This window comes from Athene noctua, chromosome 3, assembly GCF_965140245.1.
Source record: "Athene noctua chromosome 3, bAthNoc1.hap1.1, whole genome shotgun sequence".
Classification (NCBI taxonomy): domain Eukaryota; kingdom Metazoa; phylum Chordata; class Aves; order Strigiformes; family Strigidae; genus Athene; species Athene noctua.
The window spans coordinates 73,765,143-73,786,504 of record NC_134039.1 but is presented as its reverse complement, the minus strand read 5'-3'; the positions used below and the strand labels follow the sequence as shown (position 1 = coordinate 73,786,504).

At 41.6% G+C, this 21,362-nt stretch overlaps 1 protein-coding gene across 2 annotated transcripts in view; it reads left to right on the top strand.

Annotated features, from left to right (window-relative positions):
* The window catches only part of LHFPL3 (LHFPL tetraspan subfamily member 3), a 277,203-nt gene that overhangs the window by 188,962 nt on the left and 66,879 nt on the right, over positions 1-21,362 (top strand). For both annotated transcript variants that reach the window (XM_074903362.1, XM_074903363.1), the window contains exon 2: positions 1,017-1,253. In XM_074903362.1, the coding sequence (XP_074759463.1) occupies positions 1,017-1,253 (237 nt within the window). The remainder of the gene's footprint in view (positions 1-1,016; positions 1,254-21,362) is intronic.

Below are 21,362 nucleotides of genomic sequence, written 5' to 3'. Positions count from 1 at the left end.
ACCCTGGCACCATCCAGGCAGGGAATGTCACACCAACTGCTTGCCAGTGGGCAAGACTGATTCTGCTTCAGGTGATGGAGCACATTACTTTTGAAAAAACAAACGTCACACCATTTTGCCTGCGTCACAAGAGCCATGTTGGCCCGTGACACTACCTGCTATCCCACAACAGGGCAGTTTCTCTGGGAACCATGGGTTAAAGCAAATTTCTGCTACTTAAAAATTAAGTTCAGCCTTTTAGCAGTCACATAGGCTGATGGATGAGCACCTGAATACCCATCCTTTGCTGCTGTCCCTGTCACAGTGCAGCTGCCCCTACCCAGAGGCTTTCCATGCAGGTAGAGGCTTTTCATTTCTCTTAGTGTTAAAAGGATCAGTGCTTTTTCGTGTTTGAGATGTCATGTGGTGATTCCTCAAGTAAACCAGATCAGAAGGTGACAGCAATGTTGACGGCTTATTTTTCCGTGCAGAACAATGTTAATACTTGTGTTTTTAAGGAGCATAAACCTTATGCATAAAGCGTATTTCAGTTAAAGGGGTACTGCCAACTGACAAAAAACCCCCACAACCTTCCTATTACCTATGTATGTTACAAGCACTTAGATTACCAAAAATGATTACCAAAAGTTGTTTCCTCTGTTTTTCTCTGGTTTGTTTGCCTACACCATTTGATAGTGTTTCCTTTGAATATCCAGGTTATTATAATTGTGTGAGCCTTTCATATTACAAAGAAGAAATCAATCTCACCAGGAAAATGTGATTGTACTGGCACAAAAGCTTGCCAGGAATTCAGGATTTAACTTTTTTTTTAAGCAAGGTGCACAACTGATGTTGTATCCTAGGTTTTTATATTAAATACTTAATCACAGCATATAATTCTGTGACTTGTTTTTAAGTAACCTAGCTTTGAAGCTCAGGATGAAAAAGTGTGTTTCTTTAATGATAACTGTAGGTTCTCATCAAAACAAAAGTTTGGTCTCATTATCCCATTGTTCTCCTTTTCTTTTTTCTCCAAGCTGCCTGTCTCGTCCTGGGTTGTATGATTTTTCCTGATGGCTGGGATTCAGATGAGGTAAAACGGATGTGTGGTGAAAAGACAGACAAGTACACGCTGGGGGCTTGTTCAGTCCGCTGGGCATATATCCTGGCAATTATTGGAATCTTGGATGCCCTGATCCTCTCATTTCTGGCATTTGTGCTTGGCAACAGACAAGACAGCTTGCTAGCAGAGGAGCTCAAGTTGGAAAACAAAGGTAGGACTGCTTTAGAAACACTATTATTGGGTGGCCTTGAGGGCAATTGCTTAAAACCAATGATCAGTTTAATTTTATCTTATTCTTAAAAGTTGGCATGCTGGCTTGCTTCCTAAATTGCTGGGAAAGAAGAAATGCAAGGGACAGAGGAAGTTTTGTTTTTCAGCCTCCAAAATCTAAGAAAACTCGAAATTGCCATAATTACTGCACTATGCACGATTTACCCTTAACAGTTTTTAGAGATGTGGTTGAGATGTTGCTGTGTTACCCACTTGCACATTATTTCATTAGCATTTAATTTCACTATCTCCATCTTTTTCCATATCTCATGCAAGATTTGTTCATTTGGTTCCTTTAGGATTTTGCACTGTAATGCAAATGGCTGTAATATGGCATATGTGTTAGCACAGTACACAGTAAGGGGGAAGTATTGACTTGGGAGGTTGGCAGTGAGCTATGTAATGAGCCCGCCTATACAGCGAGGCACCAGTGGACTGAGGATCAGAGCCAGGAATGAAGAATAATCCTACTTCTTGTTTGATTGTGTTGCTTTGAGCTCATTAGTCAGCTCACAGGTATCTAGGAGGCTGTAATAACTGAATATTTATGCAGTGGGTTGGGGATAAAACATATTTCTAGATTAAGAACATGAAACTGGCTCAGGCCAGTAGTTTGTCATGCAGTTGTGAGAGGAGAGATGCTGTTCAGTGAGTGTGTGCAAGCCCGGCTGATTTCTGCAGCTCCTTCCCGTTGTGCTCTCCCAGTAGCCACAGCTGTGTAGCTGATGTGATAGATACCACAGAGGGCATGTCCCTGCCTTGTCTTTTTAATGGCCCTGTTGTCCCTGGATCTGTCTAATCCCTTCTGAACCTGATGATAGTCTGCTTCTACAGCACCAAGTGGCAGCAAGTTCCTGAAGCTCACTACTGACTGCTAAAGAAGTACTTTCTTTTATCTGTTTCAAATCGATCCCCTACTAGTTTCACCGAGTGTCCCCTAGTGCAGGATTCTGCATTCAGCTCATCTACCACCTTTGTAGTTTTGTAGGTTGCTTCTAATAATAGCAAAGATATTAGGAGTCCTTCACCACTGAATTGGAAATCAAAAGCTGCTTGGCAGCCTGTGTTGTACAAAAATAGCTGGCCTCAGTCCTACTCCAGAAGGACCATTATCTGTATATCTGAAAGCACCAGCACACTGGCCCCAGCTTGCTGAATTGCAGACAGTCAGCACACTCAGCCCAAAGATAAATGGACTCGAAGATTGAACTTCACATACGATTCCAGACGTGGTTATATCCTACTAATGTGGTGGGTTAAGGAAAGTGTATGTTGCTTGCAATTGCATGTGTACATCTGTTCTGCAGGTAAAATGAGGGCATCAGTTTCAGGGACTGTCTCTGTGGCCCTTTTCTGTAAGGATAATATTCATCTGCATTTGAAAATTAAAATACTTCTCAGAAGGGCATTCACAGCTATGCCACAAGTGCTTTTGGCATCAGCACTGTGTCTGATTTGTCTATACCATACAGAGCTCGTGAACCAAACAACTATTTGTATCAAAGAACCTCATCTGTTTTGGCACCTTATGAGCAAGAAACAGCTTCTGGAGACTCATCACCTCTCACGTCGCTGGCAGAAGCTCCTGCCAGAACATTTGGTCCTCAGCATGTCGGACAAAATCATTCAGCAGCTCATTTTCCTTGGATTAAGCACAGAAATGTACCACACCACCAGCCTCAAGGCAAACCAGAACTCCACAAAAAGGTATCCAACCCACTTTGTCCTTCACAGTCAAGCCTAATGTTCACCACTTTTGAAACTGAATTTCAAATTAAAAGGAGGCAACCTGTCTTCTGAAAAGAACATCTTCTCCCCACTCTTCACAAAAAGATTCTGCTAAACAGGGCAAGTCTAAATAGCCCTGCAGCCTTCCTGCATTTCCCCACCTGATGTGTTGCCACTGGGCACAGCTGCGGCCACAGTGGAGTCCCAGGAGAACACAGTGGGAGCACGGGTGGACACCACCACCCCTGTCAGTGTTGGGGACACGGCAGGTACCAGTGCCAGCAGAGTACCAGCTCTCCACTGGCCAGAAATTGGTCCTTCTTCTAGCCTTTTGGATGCCAGGAAAGCCTGCCTGCATCCTAGTGAGCAAATATCCTACTGAGACAACAAGGCACGAGCACTTCATTCCCTCTAATGGTCTCTGATCTCTGTACAAGATGGACTGCAGCTTACTGTCTCCCATGCTGTGCTGATGGAGCAGGGGTTTGGGGCATGGTCCCTGCAGACCAGGGAGGGGTTTCTGCCCAAAAGGCTGCACTCTAAAGCAGGCACTGAGATGTGTAGGTAATAAGCATTTTTGCAACTAGCAGTCATTTGACTGAGGATGCTGCCCACAGTGTTTAGGAGGGAGATTTTGGGTTCATGTGGCCAGGATTGAGAAGCAGGTTTTGTAATCCTGGTAGTCACTGGCTGCATGCTTAGGTGACTGAGCTGGGGCAGTGGTCTGTGGTTAGAGAGGGCGTTAATTACTTCCACCATAATGATAAAGAAGGTGGTAGAAGATTAGGGCCAATACTTGTCCTTGAGTTGGCACCAAACAACCTCCCATCTGTACCCCTGGCACACTACACATGCATGAGGGCTTTGACACCCCATAAACTGCATCCCCCCATGGCCTCTTCTGGGTTAAGAGATACTGGGGGAATACTAACCATCATTAGTACACATGTAAAGTATCCATGAGTCTCTTGGAAACGGTCAGGGTGCTAAAATACTGAAATATGCAAGTATCACTAGCATGCCTCCCATATAGACGAGACTAAGGATATAGACATTCCCATCCTCAGCCTCCCTAGCTACTCTGACAATGTGAAGTCAAAGCCCTCATAACAAGCAGCCATGAATATGAAGCACCCCTTATCCTCACCTATAAGAGCTCTGCCTCCAGATTTGCACTGGCTCCTGCTTCTGGATTAGCAGCTGTGGATGAGGAGCATCCTCAAGGAGGAGTCCCTGGGCTGCTGCTGTCTTCCAAGGAGCAAAAGATGTGACCTGATGGTCAGGGCTATCCTTCGGGTGGGAGCCCAGGGACTCCTTCCCCTTGGTGGTGGTGATGTCTTCTGGTCACAAGCCTGGACATCCTGAAGGCTGTGATAAGCAAGGTGTCCACTTAAAGGGACAGTCATGGCCCCATTGTGGCTTTCTGGGAGAATGCACCTGGGGAGCAACCAACACTACCTGAGAGGAACCTCTGCTTGCCCTGTCAGCTCTTCTCTGCCTCTGGGGCTTTGTCCCACACATGTAGATGTGATTATGTGGTAGCTCAGCAGAGGGGAAGAGACAGTAAGTTAAGTGTCACAGTAGTATTCCTTTATGTGGAAAAACCTTCAAGAACAAGAAATTATCAGGCAATGATCAGACAGCTGGGCAGCTGTTTTCTTAATCAGGTAGTAGTTCTGTCTGGAGGCTTCATTGCAGATCAGCTCCCACAAGCTCCTTAATGAGAGTCTGCAGTGGCTGTGTGAATACCTGGTTCCACAGTTGTTTCTGAGCATTGGTGACAAGGAAACAGTTAAAAGTATATGAAATGCAACAGGGGGGTAAAAAGGTGAGAAAATTAGAGAAAGAGAGAAAGCTGTACCTCTCCATAGACTTACCATGCTGAATTGTCCACCTGCTCTTTGCTTTTCATGACTAGGGTTTTGTATATCTACATAGATTAATGAATGCTTGTAAATAAGGAATTTGAGTGTTGAAATTATTCATGGCAGAACACAGCCATATTTTTGCTATAAAAGAAAGTTTCTTTTTTCACTACATGATAAAAATAGTGCTAACTCATTTCTTATTTGCTTAGTTGTGAAAGTAAACTACAATGCAGGTTTCATGTCTGGGAAATATAACTCAAGTTTAGCAGACTTTCTTCAGGTTATCTGATGCAGTTTCCTAATCATGCAAATTTTACACAACAATCTGTATCTTTTTCATTTAAAAAACTGCCTTTTGAAGAAAAACAAAGTATTTCTAAAAGGCTTTCACATGATGTGTGAAAAGCAAAAGTGTTATTAGTAAAAGGAGAGGAGACAACAGTATTATGTGTTTTTCTTTAATTTATAGATACTAATGGTAATGACTTAAAAGGACTGTATGTTATTAAACTAATGGCATGCAGGGTGATAACAAAAATAGTCAGAATTCATCTTAGCTTTGAGCTTCATCTACACTATTTCAAGTGAGCCATCAACATCAGGCATAAACCTTTGCTGTGTAATAACATACTTTAACAATTTGAACTCTAATGTCTTAATGACATAAAATTAAAGTTCTGGCCAAAGGCTAAAAAGACAAAATGAGAAGTTTCCAAAATAAATTGAGAGTGCAAGGCAATTACTTTTTAATATGGTCTGCATTATGAGTGATAAATACAAGAGCATTCAGAAGAAACTATACTGTTAAGTAATATCAGTCAGAGCAGGTGCATGATCCACTTTGTGGACAGCTGTGGCTTTTCTGATGGATAGAACAGCTTCAAAAGGTGTTTATGTTTAACATTTGATTCATCTTTGGGGCTCATATGGTCACAGATAAGCAATTTGCACTAAAGATTTCCCAGAGTTACAAGCCTAATGCTGAAAGAGATAAAAGGAGCTGGGAGCTAGATAGGTTTGAAGGATTCATCTACATGGCAGTGATTACAACTCATACAGACTCAAACCACACCACATCGCTTTCAGCAGCCAGGTTGCAGAAAGCTTGTCACAGAGCTCGGTGCACGATGCCCAGCCAAGGACTTACCGGTTGGTTGACACTTACACCCTCATTATTTTCCGTACTAGTGCTGTCAGAGCCTGATCCAGGTTGTTGAAGACTGGCTCTGATCTGCATGAGCTGCAGTCATTGCAGCATAAACATAGTTAAAGACAGAAGCTAAAGGGAAGTTCTTTCTTGGTGACCAAGCAGTTTCCTGTAAAAGAAAAAAAATAGTCTTGCACAGAGATTTGTACACCTTTGGCTAGAGAATTGTCTTCTGTAAACAGGAATAGCCTACCCACATGATTGGTGCTGCAACAGAAAACCATCTGCAAAAGGCCTAGTATGTGAAGCTGAGTGACAGGAGGCTAGCGGTGCACTTGTCCCACCGAGGGACAACATGACAGAGTGCGCATCAGCTGTCATTCTTCAAAGGAAAATAGCTCAGGACACAGTGCATGTGCAAACTGCTGCAAAATTGCAAAGCCCTGCTTATTAGCGTGTAGTTCTCATGACATACACTCACAAATATTCAGGCTAACTTGTTCAAAGTTATGTGACTAAACACGAATATTGGTACCTGATTTAAGTTTTCACACATAACTGCAATGTGTAAAAAAAATTGCCAACAGCCCTGGTAGTAGTAAAGAGTACAAATCCAGTCAGAACACCATGTATACCCCTGTATACCCATGTTCTCTATCCAATAAAATTTTGTAGTCCCTTTATTGTAGAGTCATGTACCCCTGACTCCCCCTGATACACAAAAAGTCAGTGTATGCACCTTTTCATTTCAGTTAGCATGTACTTTTCAAAAATAAAATGCACAATTTCTGTTACTCTTTTGCCTTTTTTAGACTGTTATTTCTCTCCATGTCTGCTAGTTTCCTCCCATCATTCCTTACTAAAGAGTTCAAGAGTTACCCACTTCAGCCTCTTGCTGCTTCAGTGTGTGGCTCCATGTTCAAAGCACTTAGGGTGACTTTGAACTCAAAACCAACTTGGCCACTTGAATTTCCATTTGAGAAGGGAAATGTGGAAGAAGCTCATGGAGGAGTGATCTGTGATGGATTGCTGTAGACAGCCTACCACATGCATTTGCCAGGCTGCAGCTGGCCAGAGGAAGCTGGAACTATGTCAAAAGGTTTATGCTCCTGCCCCAGAGAAGTATTTAGGCGCCCTGCTTTCTAGAGGCAAAATGAGGCTCTTCTTTGAAGCCCACAGCCAGAGGTTCCAGGTTGGGAATTCCTCAGCCTCATTTCTAGCTTCAAAACATGATTCTCTGCCATGTCAGCCAAGAACAAAGTCTTGTCACAGCTGTGAAGAGTTCACATGTTCTCTTTCAGCTTCAGCTGACAAGTGCTTAATCTAACATATCATCACTGCAATTAGCTCCAGTTGTTAATTTGTTTAATTACAACCTATTTTCCTTCAGGTATCACCTCCACAATGAGCTACAAGGAGCTCTGAGTATAAGAACAGTAGGCAAATAGTACAAGATATATTTAATCTAGAAGCCAACCTAACAGATTTTTTTTATAAAGTTTTTTCCCCAACACTTCCTGCTTTAGATAATGACAACCATTAGCCTGTGATTTCAACCATATAAATTACATTTTTAAAAGAGAAACTATAAAGGTAAGCGTGGAGATTTCATTGTCATGGAATCAGAGGGAACTTCTTCATCTCTCCAGGTCGAGGATTTGCATAGCCCTGCTATGGGATCTACACCCGAAGTATTAACTTTCATCCCAGGACTGTATGAACAGTCACTGGATCCAAATGCAGGACTTTCCTTTGCAGTGCCTTAATGTCATGCACTCTCTTGCCCAGTGTGTATTGAATTCTGTCACACAAAGCAGAACCACTCCAGCATGAGGATTTTTGGCCCCCCTCCTCCACAGCAGTCTACAGTGCAGGACCGTTGCTGGAGGTCAGAGATGGAAGTCTGAGAACCTCCGACTTGAGGAGAGAACCTCCTTAAACTAAGGCAGGCAGAAAGTCTTTTCAAGGTTTTAGCAGAAACTGAGGGGAAGAAACTGGAAGTGAGACAATGTCATGGTTTAAGCCCAGCCAGCAGCTAAGCAGTGAGTGGCCACTCGCTCCTGCCCTGGGGATGGGGAGGAAGAGTCAGAAGAAAAAGGTAAAACCTCATGGGCTTAGATAAGGACAGTTTAATAGGACAACACAAGGACAGAAGAAGTAATACTAATAAAATATTGTTTTATATATATGTGTATAAAGCGAGTTATGCACCATGCAATTGCCCACCACCTGGAACCCAATGCTCAGCCCATTTCTGAGCTGTAATCCCTCCTCCCCCTGGCTATTTTCCCCAGTTATATACTGAGCATGACATCATATGGTATTGAATATCCCCATTGTCTAGTTCGGGTCAGCTGTTCTGGCTGTCCCCTGTCCCAGCTTCTTGTGAACATTAACTCTATCTCAGCCAAACCCAGGACAGACCAGAAGTCAAGGTTCTTTAATACAGACTTAGAAGACACTTCCAGGTCTTCTTTTTGAAAATGTCTACTTTAGTGTTTATGGGCATGTCAGAAGACCATGCATATGCATGTGAAAAGCTACTGAGATCTTTCTACTGCCATTGAGTGGTGTTCAGAATAGCCGAGTTTGATTCATGGTTCTCTTACTGAGCTTGGAACTATCATTCAATTTCTCAGTCTTTTAAATGGTGGGGAATGAGACTGACTTTGTTGATAAGGTATGCTGTGATTCAGCAGTGGAAGGTGAATTAGAAAAGCTAAATAGTGGTGGAATTATTATTAAAGTATGTATTCTGAGACAGCCTTGAGAAAAGTATTTTTTCAGGGAACTACTTTACTGGCACCCCAGATGATGATACTCTAAGGGAAGGCAAGTGAGGCATCAAAACTAGAAGTTGAAAGCTGATTAAAATACCTTATTAAATAAAGGTCAATCTCGCAGTAGTGCTGATTGATATATCAGCTGATCCAACAGTTCCATTCCAGCTCTACTTTCTGTAATGAGAAAGTAAAATTAGTCTTAAGCATATGCATTAATTACTCAGCTGAAGAAGTTGGAGACTATGAATAAAGAATCCCAGTTCCCCACTGATTAAGAAAGTAAAAACATGGTGAACTGCTTTCTGTCTCACAGAAAGGGATCCCACTTGTTGTTACACTCTGTAAGGAGTCTCATAAAATAGCTCGGTTACAGAAATTATCATTCCATGTAGTGAGCTCATGATATGAAGGACCAAGTATGGGGACTTAAAGTCATGCTGGTAGCAAAAAACTAGGCAGCCTCAAAAAAACCCACTTCTTAAATAGTATAGGGGATTCAATGCATTGTATGGGCTCCGTGCTCAGCTGAAAAATTCTGTAGGGCAGCAAGGCATCGAGGGGTTGAACATTACGAAGTGGAGTGATATGATGCGTGAGAATGGGGGATGAAGTCATTAGAAAGTAATGTCACAATGTAAAACAAATCTCCAGGCTGGTCAAGACAAGTCCATACAAAGCCTGGACAGATCTGGAGATCTGTGTTGTTAACTTAAAACAAAGCCTATGGCCTGTTACAAGCAATACCATATTTACTGAGCTAGAAAGTGGCAAGTCTGACTGTGCTATCACTAGGAGTTGCATTAAAAATGGTGTTTTGAAGCTTGGAAAAAAAAAAAATCAGAGATATTTCACAATACATAAATACATAGAAGGGAAGTAGCTGGCACATATTTCATTCTGTTTAGGGGTAGTCACACACAAAGATTATCATACCCCACCATCCACACCTTCTTCCCTTACTGATAGGAACCACATTTTCAGCAGAGAACAGGAGAGCTCATGACTCAGCTGTTCTTGCATAAATGTTTTTGGGCAAAGTGTTAATGTAGACTAAAATATCAAGGCAGGTTTGTGCCAAGAAACTGGACTGTGACTGGGAACAGCTAATCTATAAGGACTTTTCTTCTGCCCAGTCCAGCCCACCATTTCAGAGAGTTGCTCTAGCTGTCCATATGTTCACACCAGCCCTAATGTCTTGTCCTCACACACAGAGGAAGCCTGTAGAACTGAGCTGTAATTGTTCCTTGTTAAAGTAAGTTCCAGCAATTTTCCTGGAAATCTTTCTCATGATTTACAAACTTATTAGTTTCATTATCTCATTTCAACTGTGTAATTGTTTTGACTCTTCTTCAGCAGTTTCATAAATCCAGGATCATTTTCTATCTGCAAATAAAACATCTGAAAAAAAAAATGCAGGTAGCCTCTGCTTTACTGGGCATAGGGTCAACGGAAACAAAAAGGATATTGTCAGAAGCTTTGGAATAAAGAAGCTATCAAAAAATCCAAAGGAAAGCAAGGAAAACAGCCGCATTTTCCAAAGTTATACCCAATAAGACATAGGAGTCATACCTAATGAGGTATTTGAGATATCTGGCTTTCTGTAGTAGTCCAAGTAGACCAAGACTACTTACTACAGTAACAAGGAAAAGTAGTGTTTGGTGCTGGCAGCTTTTCTCTGTTTACCCAGTCATTATTATATTGCTTTATTCTAGAACCTTGAAACTGTTCCTGTTATTTCTGGACTACTTCCAGAGTTGATCTGCACTTTCTGTTGAGTCCCTCATCTTCTCCTGAACGACAAGCTTGGTGGACTCCAGTTTGTTGCTCCACTGACCTCTCCCTGGATGCCTGGGACGGGGCCAGACTAGGACACCCGTATATTTTAGTTCCTTGGCTCTGGGATGGCCCTACCAGGCCCAGGTTTGCTGTGGCTGAATGTTAGGGTTCTGCTCTTGCCTGCCAAGCTCTTTGTCTGTTGATTTTGATATGTCTATTGATACAATACCACAAAACAGCAGTGGAAGAGGAAACAGATGTGATCTTCATGAATAACATTGCACTCAGGATTGCTGTAGGTGTGTACTAACTTCATTTGCTAGAAATGAACACAATAGATAACAAGTGAATTTACAATTCAAAGATGTTTTGCCTAACTCTTGTACTGGAGGACATTTTTTTTTTCTTAATTCATGTTTTTAAATGAAGTAAATGAAGTTTCTCATAGCACATGGTCCATGTTATTAGGTTTAGTCTTTCAGGCATTTGGCATGCAAGCACTCCAGCTGTCAGAAATATTTTTATGCACCTACTTCAGGAGCATTTAGCATGAAATGTTCTCCACAGACACGATAAAACTGAAAATAGAGGTTTAGTTGCAATCTTGTTTGACTAAACGTATTTACAATACCACAGCATATTTGATTTTATGAACAACCTTCCCCTTAGTTTTGTAAAGGGGAAAATTTTCAGGATCATAATGAGCTAGCATGAGGACGTCATTGCACAAAATTACTCATCTCAAAATGCTCTTTCATCTCAAAGCACTTTGTACCCTTTTAGATGGCAGCATTTGACACAAGACAGACCATTTCTCAGGTTCCTGCATGCTATTTCCCTCAGCTCCTGCCTTCTGATGTTCCCAAAAGATCCTCTCCTAATCACCGAGTGTATTGTTGCTGTCTAGTATGCGCACACTGAAACCAAAACTCTGAAACCAAAACTGCTCTTCATATAACTCCATGTCGGATAAGAGGCTGAAACATGATCATTTAAACTACTCCTGTCTATCACACAGGCTGTAGGATGGCCTGAGTCCTCTGCAGTTTATCAACACTACGTAATCAGAGCTGAACACTCTTCCAGGAGTGGTTGTGACTCTGCCATACCCAGAGGTGTTATAACCCCTCTGCTTCTCAGAGTTTCCTTGTCTTCAGTTGAGACATTCAGTAGCCCTATTGTCTGCCAGCACATCTCCAGCTTGTGTTCAGCTGACTTTCCACATGCTCTCTGTCAGTCTGAGGTTACGTTTCTTGCTCCTTGACATATCATTTTGCATCAGGCCATGCTTATAGAATGAGCCATTTGCTAACACACATGAAGACTTCTTTGGTCCTCTTCACCGCAGCAGCTAAGAGAGAGGAAAAATGGGCATTGCCACTGCTTCCAGCAGTCTGGAGAAAATCCAGATGTTGTAGGTCTGTCTCCTCCTTCTTCCTCACTAGAAGGAGATGAAAAGACATGAAGGAGACCAGGAGCCACCTTCTTTCTTTTCTACATGTGCACTGAATTCAGACACAAAAGCATCCAAGCATAAGCCCTGTTCTGTGAACTAACAGTGTTGGGGCACTTTATGCCTCCCTATGACTTTGTTTGCTTTCCTTCCCGATTCTTCCAAGGGATTCATAACCTTTCACTGCACTTGAACAGTCCAGTCAATAAAGGTAGATTTTTACAGAATACTCCTCACTGGCTGGTATAGCTGAAAACCCTGAATGCCTGCTGTAGGGTCTAATAGGTGGACAACCATCTTGAAATACTGAATAAATCCACCAGCATTGCTATCAGCAATGAAGTGCAAAGGCAGATAATTTCTTGCTTCCTGAAGACAGAGGCAATAGTTCAGCTGTACTTTTTACATTTCTACCACAATAATACATGTGAAAGATAAGTGCACATCGGATAAGAATTGAGAAAAATAGGGGTGTTATGTAAATGCCTGCTAAAATGGATGCATCTGGAATCTCTGCAGAGTACAATAGTTCAGTTATTTAGTGGTTACTTGAAAAAGACTAATTCAGAAACCAAATTAGATTGGCATAGCTAAAATGAACTCATTTTATACAAAATGTTTACTACTTTTCTTTTTCTTTTTAAGTAGACTATTGAACGAAAATCCTCAAAGCTTTTCCACTGGGCATGTTGGACATGATTATGCAGTGAGGGTTTTTTCATCCTGTGAAATCAGTAAGAATTTTAAAGGGTGGGAGTAAATTGAACCATTAGAGCAATTCATACACTTTTTAAATGGTCACGAATCTTACTTATACTAATCCTTGAGCACAGAGTTTCAAACAACATTTTTCAGGTGTTTTAATGTTTGATGTCTATCAAGTATGTTCACATTTCCTTTGAAGAACTATCATAACACTCTGACAATAACAACTGGCTGACCCCTTGCAAATAAAACTCTGATAAAGCAATAAAGATCAGACATCATATGTCCTACAGAGACAAATATCAGTCTACTAGGGAAAATGGAAGTGTACTAGAAATCATTTGATGTGTTTCAAATGTTAAGGAGAAGAAAACATTGTCAAAGAGTTGACTGGAAATTTGGTACAGAAGCCATGCTGGCAAAGTATGAAAGTGCCACACTTAAGAGAACAGCCACAAAAACACAGTACTTGCATCATTAATGGAAATGCTGGATTTGACAACATGGAAAGAAGTAATGCCAAATGGCTAAGGAGCAACGTTGCTTGGGAGAATAAAAATTTGTATCAGCATTAAGGCTGCAGTTCTGTGCTCTTTTAGAACGAGCCTGCAGCATCTAATTGTTGATTTTAAAATGATAGCTGAAAACCTCTGAACATTCCCTGTCATGTGGCCTCAGCGCTTCCAAGCAGAGACGGTAGCTATCTAAAGAGCAAAACTGCTCTCCATTGTTCTGGCTCAGTTTTATAAGTATGCTCCCTGCTGCTCTATAGATGTTAATTCTTAGCCTGTATGGGCAAAGATGACATGTTGTTAAGTGCAATAAATCTTCCCATATAACCATCAGCCCAACTATTTTCCTGAAGAGGACTGACAAAAATCTTAAATAAATCCCTAAAAGGGCTCTGCCAAATGACTAGAAGTTGTATGTTTACAATGATGCCAAAAGATCAGCAGGCATATACACTGATCAATCATTCATACACTAGTGAGCAGCTGGCATCCGAGGCTGTGTCTGCTCATCTATCAAGCAGTTCTTACAAAGGTTGGAGGTAATAAAGTTGTACTCAGGCACAAATATAGGTATAAAAATGTTCAAAAAATGCTAACTATCGAGGATTATGGCATGAACTGATAGGATTTCATATTTCAGAATAATTTCTATATAAGATCCCAATCACAAACAATTTGCCAAGATGTCACCTTCTTCCTCAAGTCCAGCTGAAGCCCATCCATTGCTTTTCATGAAGTGCAGTTAATGTCCTTGCAGATAGATACAAAGTATGTGCTCACCCAACATCAGTCTCAAAAAACTTCTTTGAATAAGGCAGTACTGACCTTTTCCCTCTGTACTAGGGAAGGTGCTTTTGAAAGAACAGCCTGGGAACCTCTGGAGAAGCTGGAGCTGGGTGCAAAGAAGTCTAAAGGCTTGGATCTCTGGCTCTCACAGGGTGTCCACTTTGGAAGGGACCAATTTCCCCTGTTTCTAGGCAAAGATTAGATCTGACTTAGTGAAGAAATATGAAGAGAAGTCCAGGAAAGGAGGTTCATGGTGCTGTGAGGTCCAGCAGGAAAACAGAAGAACCAGCAGTCTGTGTCCTGGTGGTTCACCTGGAAGGGTTAGTGGCATCTTCGTATTCTTTCCCTTTCTATCCAAATCTTTACTTTATGCCTATGGATGTGAGCACACATGCTTTCAACGGTGCCATCCTCTCAGCTTCTGTGCTTATCAGTTCACAGAGCATCTTCTTTAGTGTGGTCTTACAAGCCTTAAAGCATATATATTTGTACATGTATGAGTATCAGGAACATGCAGGACCTTTCAGAGCACTGGGAGCACAGGGAAAGTTACCATAGCAAGGAATGGTGTGAGCACTGCAAGAGGTCCTGGTGGCTAGTGACACTGGTCCCCACCATGGCACACTATATGCTACTTAGATTCTTTTTTAGTATTCTAGAGCTACACCTAAACTCCATCAAGTTAGCACAGCCCCTACTAAACCTGCATTACATTATTTTCCATGTCTCATTATTTTTCAGAATATTCCATGAAGCTCTGCATAGCATTGAAATCACAGTTATCAGCCTATGTTTGTCTAGACCTATAGTTAAGTTGTCTTCTGGCATAAATTAAGGCCCTCATTGAAAAAGTTGCAGAGAGAGAAAGTATAATCACTTTCAAACTGGGCATTTATAATAAATAATATTAAGTGTTCAATTTTCTTTTCTGATCAGTGGCTGTGCCACAGTTCAACCTTGGTTCTCCTTCTTTCTTCTCCCTGCCTTTCTCGCCTCATAGAGCATGTATTTGTATCTCATTTGCCTAGCAAATGTCTTTATTTCATTTTTGTTTCAGACATTCAACTTTCATAATCCCAGGACTAGGTTTTTCCTCAATTTATAATTTCATAATTATAGAAAAAAAATCATTAAGCAGACAAAAAACCAAAAGCGAAATGTATTTTTTTAAAAAAACCATATTTCTATGTATGTATTACTTTCTAAAAGCATTATAAATGGTATTGTCATTCTTAGCCTGCTCGAGAGAAGGAGGTGAATGTTATCATATTATAAGTATATGTGGGCTGTTACAGCTATCACTCAGATCAAAGCCCGCTGCATTGACCAATTCAATTTTTTTTAACAGGAAAAGAATGCAGCAATTCATCACTTGTCCAGTCTAGTTAATGTTTTGTGCCTTTTTTCTCAAAGTGGAATTTGTGAACTGGCTAGCTTGGACAGTTTGAAGTACTCGGTACTTTTCATTTCTAGATAATTGACTCAAGTATAGCAAATATTTGATGAAAATTGACCAAAAAATTAATCTGGAGGATGACTGATGAAAGTATGCAAAAAAAGGTTAGTTTCTGCTCAGCTGATAGCAGACAGATGCCAATAACAAAAAAATAGATATTTTTTAACCCTCTACTGACAAATATTCTAACTAGGAAGACTCAGAAATGAATGGAGAACATATCTACCTTTGGATGCCTTCATCATTGGGCTCTGAACTTTGGCTATCTAATACCTATTTCCAGAAGTGGAATTTATCTAGACATGCTTCTCAGATCTCTGAAAACTGGATCATCAGTATTGAATATCACACACCCAAAAAGCAAGGTCTTTTCTGAGGAATGGTAACTCCTTGCACCTGACAGGACTGTCCTTGCAGTTTGGGTACATGATGGAGATGGGTGTGGTGTGAGTATGTGTGGGAGTGTCAGCTCTGTGCAGCTGTGGGAGATTCGATACTGAAGAGCCAAATGGACGCTGGCTGGTCAGCTTGGCTAAGGAGAGCTCTGCTCAGTGTGGCTCTGCTGGGTGAACTCTGTTTTGTGCAGGCTTGGAGAAGTGCCAGCTCTGCTCTGCACAGGCCCGGAGAAGCAGCAAGGCTTTGAGGAGAAACAGGCCTTGGAAGAGAGATAAGAAATGGCCAGGCTGTGCTAAGGTGGATGGAACTGTTTGTGGGAGAGAGGGTTGATGACTGTCTAGTTGCTGATTTGCTTATTATGAAGTAAGAGCTTGAATGAGCATATAAGTATGTATTATTGTATGAGTATGTATTAATGTAAGAAGCAAAAGAGTTAAAGAAAATAAACAGCCCCTGCCCTCCAGAAAGAAAGAAGAACATTGTGATGTGTGAATTATTTTGGCCATTACAACTTGCTACAACTTAATACAATTTAGTACAATTTAATAAAATTTAATACCAAGTATGTTAGGGAAGAGATGATGCGTTTTGTCAGGGCTATGTGGTAGAGCCAAAGGTCAACTTCCAATGGCTTGTGTCTGCCTTAGAAAGTACAGCAGTGTCTCTACATTCCCACTCCACATCAGAATTTGAATTCTATTGAATTAGTAAAGTGAATTAACCTAGTGTTTGACACTTCTTTCTCTAAGTTTCCAATAAATTTAGTCTCCAGTGATTATAATTTTGCTTTCTCTGCCATTTTCTAGTGACAGATCAGCTCCCAATTCCCAAAGAACATAATGAGGTATTTAAGATAAAAATAGTCCTCCTTCTGTGCTCCACTGTCCCATTTGGATAATCTGATTTTTAACTTGCATTCTCATTTAAAGAAAGAATTTGTGCCTTATAGCAATGAATAACTGACCCTCTCATCCTTCCAGGACTGCATTAATATTGTTGCTTTTAAAAAGACAAGGACAGGCAAACCAGCCTTGACACTACAGTGGCAGGTCATACACTTGCTCACTGCACTACACATTTGGGTAACACGAGTAAAGGAACTGTAGTTCCCTATTTAGATTTGCAACATGTCGAGTTCTGGAGTTAAATTCACATATTTTTCAGAGCTGGTAGCAAAGATGACATTTCTGATTGTTATACTTCTCTGTCCCCTGAGAAATAGAAGGACTTTTTCAACAACAATCCATATATTTAGAAATTTGACTTTAATTTTAACAATGTGATTATTTGTGGCTTGATGTGTACCAGCTAGATCTCAACCCAACACAAATCTAGTTATGGAGCCTTTTTTTGACAAACGGCAATTTCAGTGAGCAATACTGTTTCAAGAAACAAAGCCATTTAATGGATGGATGTTGAATTTAATGCTTTGTTTGGATTTTTTTTTAACGCTAGTACATTTCATTTTGATATCTGAAAGCAAAAATTTCTTATTTTCCTATCAACATAATTTCCTTATGAAATTACACTTCTTATGTGCCCACCTGTTTTATCATTCCCCTCCCTAATAACTTTTAAACCTATTGTCCAATTTCAATAAAATTTAACAGAAGGCTAATATCTTAAAAATATCAATCTCCCAGAAGTGTTCTTAAGATCAATGGCTGGATTAAAAAAAAGAGCATTAGCTACTGATCCCACTAAGGGAAGAAAGCCAGGAGATTCAGAGCTTAACAGCACTTGGCTGACCAAGTCAGCACAAATCTCATTTTGGATATGCTGCACTGCACTGCATGCCATTTCTTGATCATCTGTCATGCTAAATAAAGTTAGGTAGAGTACACGGGAAACATTGCAAGTATTTCTGTATATATATGTGTGTGTGTGTATATATATAAGTATATAGATGTAGTGAAAGTGGAATGAAGCCAGAAGTCCTGTATGAGAGAGTCTGTAAGAGACATTTGGGGCATGTGGGAAGCATGGGAGTTTGGAAAGGTCCGGGGTGTGAAGGGAGCTGGAAGTACTAGCAAAGGATCTGAGGACATGAGAAAGATGGGTATTGTAGACAGAAGGTGTGTGGGTGTGAGAGGAACCAGGGTATTGCTGTGGAGGTGTCATGGGGCCGTGGCAAAGAGCTGGGTCATTGTACTCTGGTCTTGTAGGAGAAGGACACCTGATGTTCACTGAAAGCCAGGCTTCACTGATTCCTTGTACCACTCATGCAACATTAGGCTCAATTAAAGCTGACCAATAAAAAGGTTTTTCAAGTATCTAAATAACTCACAAAGTAGTTAATGGAAGATTTCTGTTTAACTTCAAAGAAAATGATACAATAGGAAGTAGTGGGAACCCCATTTTTCAAAAGAAACTGTAAAAATTCTATTCCAGTTCAGCTCCAAACAGTTTTTTCCACTGCTTGCTTCAGCCATTGAACTGAAAAATTGGTTATTTACCTAACAGTTATACTTTAAAATATTTGCAGCACAGGCATAGCCGGTACCTTTCACTCAGAGCTTTTCTGCGAGGGCAGCTCACAAAACGTGCCAGAGAACCATCGCTGCCTATTAAGTTCTGGCCGATAAGATCTCAGGCTGTGCTTTGGAGAATTTGTTCCCTTGTTCAGCTGAAGATAAACAAGGTAGAACCAACTGACCTGCCTCTGCCAATGATAATCTTCCTAAGAGATGCTATCATTTCAGCAGCTGCTGTAAGAAACTTTTGTGAAGGTCAGCACATACAAAATAATCAATTCTCATCTACAGATCACAACTTGAATGTGCCAAATGCTACCAGGGCTTATGCTACCAGGTTCGTGAGATTGAGGTCCACAATACTGATTGATGCTGTGATGTTTGCTGCAGCTGACAAACTAAATGGGCCATGGGCCATGCCTGGGGAACTTCTTTTAGCTTCCAGAAAATAGATATTAACTATTTCTAATGAGCAATAGGCAAGAAGTGCCCACAGCGTAAGTGGTTTGTAGATAAGCAAAAAGCTATATTCACAAGTACTGTCAATCAACATTTTGCATCAATTTCCTTTAAAAAGAAAAAGATAGAGAAGAGCTGGTCTAGGAAATTCAGCATTTTGAAGATGCAGCATTTCTCTTGCTACAGCTGAGGAAAACATGAGATAAAAGTAAGTGCCGTTAGCGTGCAGCCTCGCCAGCACTGCACCAGGATGTGCTGTGTCCAGCAGCTCTGTCCAGGCTTCAGTCACCTTTTAGGCTGAACCCACACCCAGTACCTTCAACAGACAGCATGGGGCATGAGTGGGTTTTGCCAGCAGTGAGTGTCCAGGATAAACCTCCATCACCCGATTTCTGCTGCAGCTGCAACAAACTGCTTCGACCCTCACAGCGGTGTCAGCAAGATCTGAATCAAGCCTATAATCTTTGTTCTAACAGAACTGTGAAGGCAGTTTTCTTCTTCTGAAACAAAAACCTCATTATCCTCTGTCCAGCTGACTATACCTAGAGATTGACCTGGAGTCGGATTATAACTCCTGGTTCAAAGTATCTGAGAAGCATATGGGCAGAATTCAAAGTTGTTGGTACTCAATGGAAAAATCTTAACTGAATTACTTTGCATGCTGAGATAGTTTTAGGAGAGCGTTAAGTACATCTAAACTTAGCCTGCAGCAGCATATTCTTCTGTAGAAATGGCTCCCTGAGCTTGAGAAGGAAGGAGGTTGCGGCAGCACTGCGGCAATGTGGTGGGGTTTGGAGATGCTGGCCCTTGGGGGATGCTGCTTGCTCCAGGCCTGGAGGCAGCTGCGGCAGCATGGCTCCGTACCAGCACCGAGCCTGGAGGCGACGCGCCTCAGCACAGCATTGAGCTGACACAGCCGTATTGGGTTTAGTACTCAGCTAATATCCACACGGCACCTTGTGCCAAGTGAATGTGCTTTCAGCTGCTGGTTTGGTCTCAGCATTTCAATTTCATGTGTCGTTTCCCTCCTCCAGATGTTGTCAAGATACTGTTTCCATCTGGAAAGGAGCATTTTGCATTTTTTTGTCTTTGGCCACGTGTATATCACCTAACAGGGCACAGTGCACAGATCCCTTAAGCTCACAGCAGCTCATGCAGACACAGGGCAGAGCCTAGCTCAGGTCTTCAGAGCCTTGTAGCTGCATTATTGCAGTACTGGCTGAGCTAAGAAACCCTGTTGACGTGCAGGATTTATGGGCTTGAGCAGAGAATTAACCCCTTGTCGCAGCTGCATCCCCCCTTTCAGACACAGGTAGCTGAGCAGGATCCTCTGAGTTGTGTCATTTTCTGTGATGAACAAAGACCAATTGTCCCTAGCATCACTGCCCACTCTACCTTGTTAAGAGCTTATCTAACCCTCTTCAATCAAAAGAAATACAGTTAGGTGCAGGAAAGGGAGAAGTAATTCAGTGCTGGAATAATTACAGTTGCCTGGATTCAAAATGATCACTGTATTTTTGCTCAAGAGCACCCAAAAGGCAGAACAGGAAGAGTCTGGAATCACTCCTCACCTTGAGGCCAGAGCAGAGGAGTGAGCAGTCAGAGGACTATTTCCAATTCTGTATGACTTTGGGCAAAGCACATAACTGCCCTGTGCCTTAGTTTCCCCTGAGGCTCCAGCACTATTTGCTTGCTTCCAGCATCTTCTGTAAGGATTTTCAATTAACACTTCTGAAATGGTTGAAGTTCCTCATGAGGAAGATACAATAAAAGTGCATATTACTGTAAAAAACAATTTGCTAAAAATAACTCTCATCAAACTGAAAAAGTTGAAAGGAGGTGCTGTTTTGTTCAAATAACATAAGGAAGAGCCAAAGAGGGAATTACACAAATCTCAGCCTGCTTAAAGGTACAAGGCCAAGCAGCATTGCAGGTGTAGTGTCTGCATAACACAGCTCTATGTCCCAAACTGACTTGTGTTTTTCTGGCAAACTTAGGGGGTGAGGTGTGTCTCTATACAGCGAGCAGGGCAGGATGTGATGGGAGGACGGCAGCGCCAGGGGTACAAGGTGACACTGGCTCCTCACAGTGCCAGCTCGGCAGGTGACTGCCCGGCTGCCAGGCAGGATCCAGTCAGGGCTGAGCGCTGCTCTCATTAATGCCACACTCTCGTTAATACCAAGCCAGGCTCCTCTCTCTGTGCTCTGGTCGGCTCAGGGCTTTTGCTTTTTCATTTATGCAAGCAGCAACCCTCAAATCTGTACTGTACAGGGAAAAACCTCTGTGTTTCATTGATCAGTGAGTTCAGCAGGACCCATGTGCATTGAGTGACTGCCATGAGAAACTTCAGCTGCTGTATATCTCGGTCTTTGTTTGCTACAAGCATTCATATTGGCGATCAGCTAACTCACAGTAAATTCCAAGACAGAGAAAGTCCAACCAAAAAAGTTGCACGTTGTGCAGAAGTTTTCTTTGTGTGGCTTCACCTCATTAGTTAGAAATGTTTG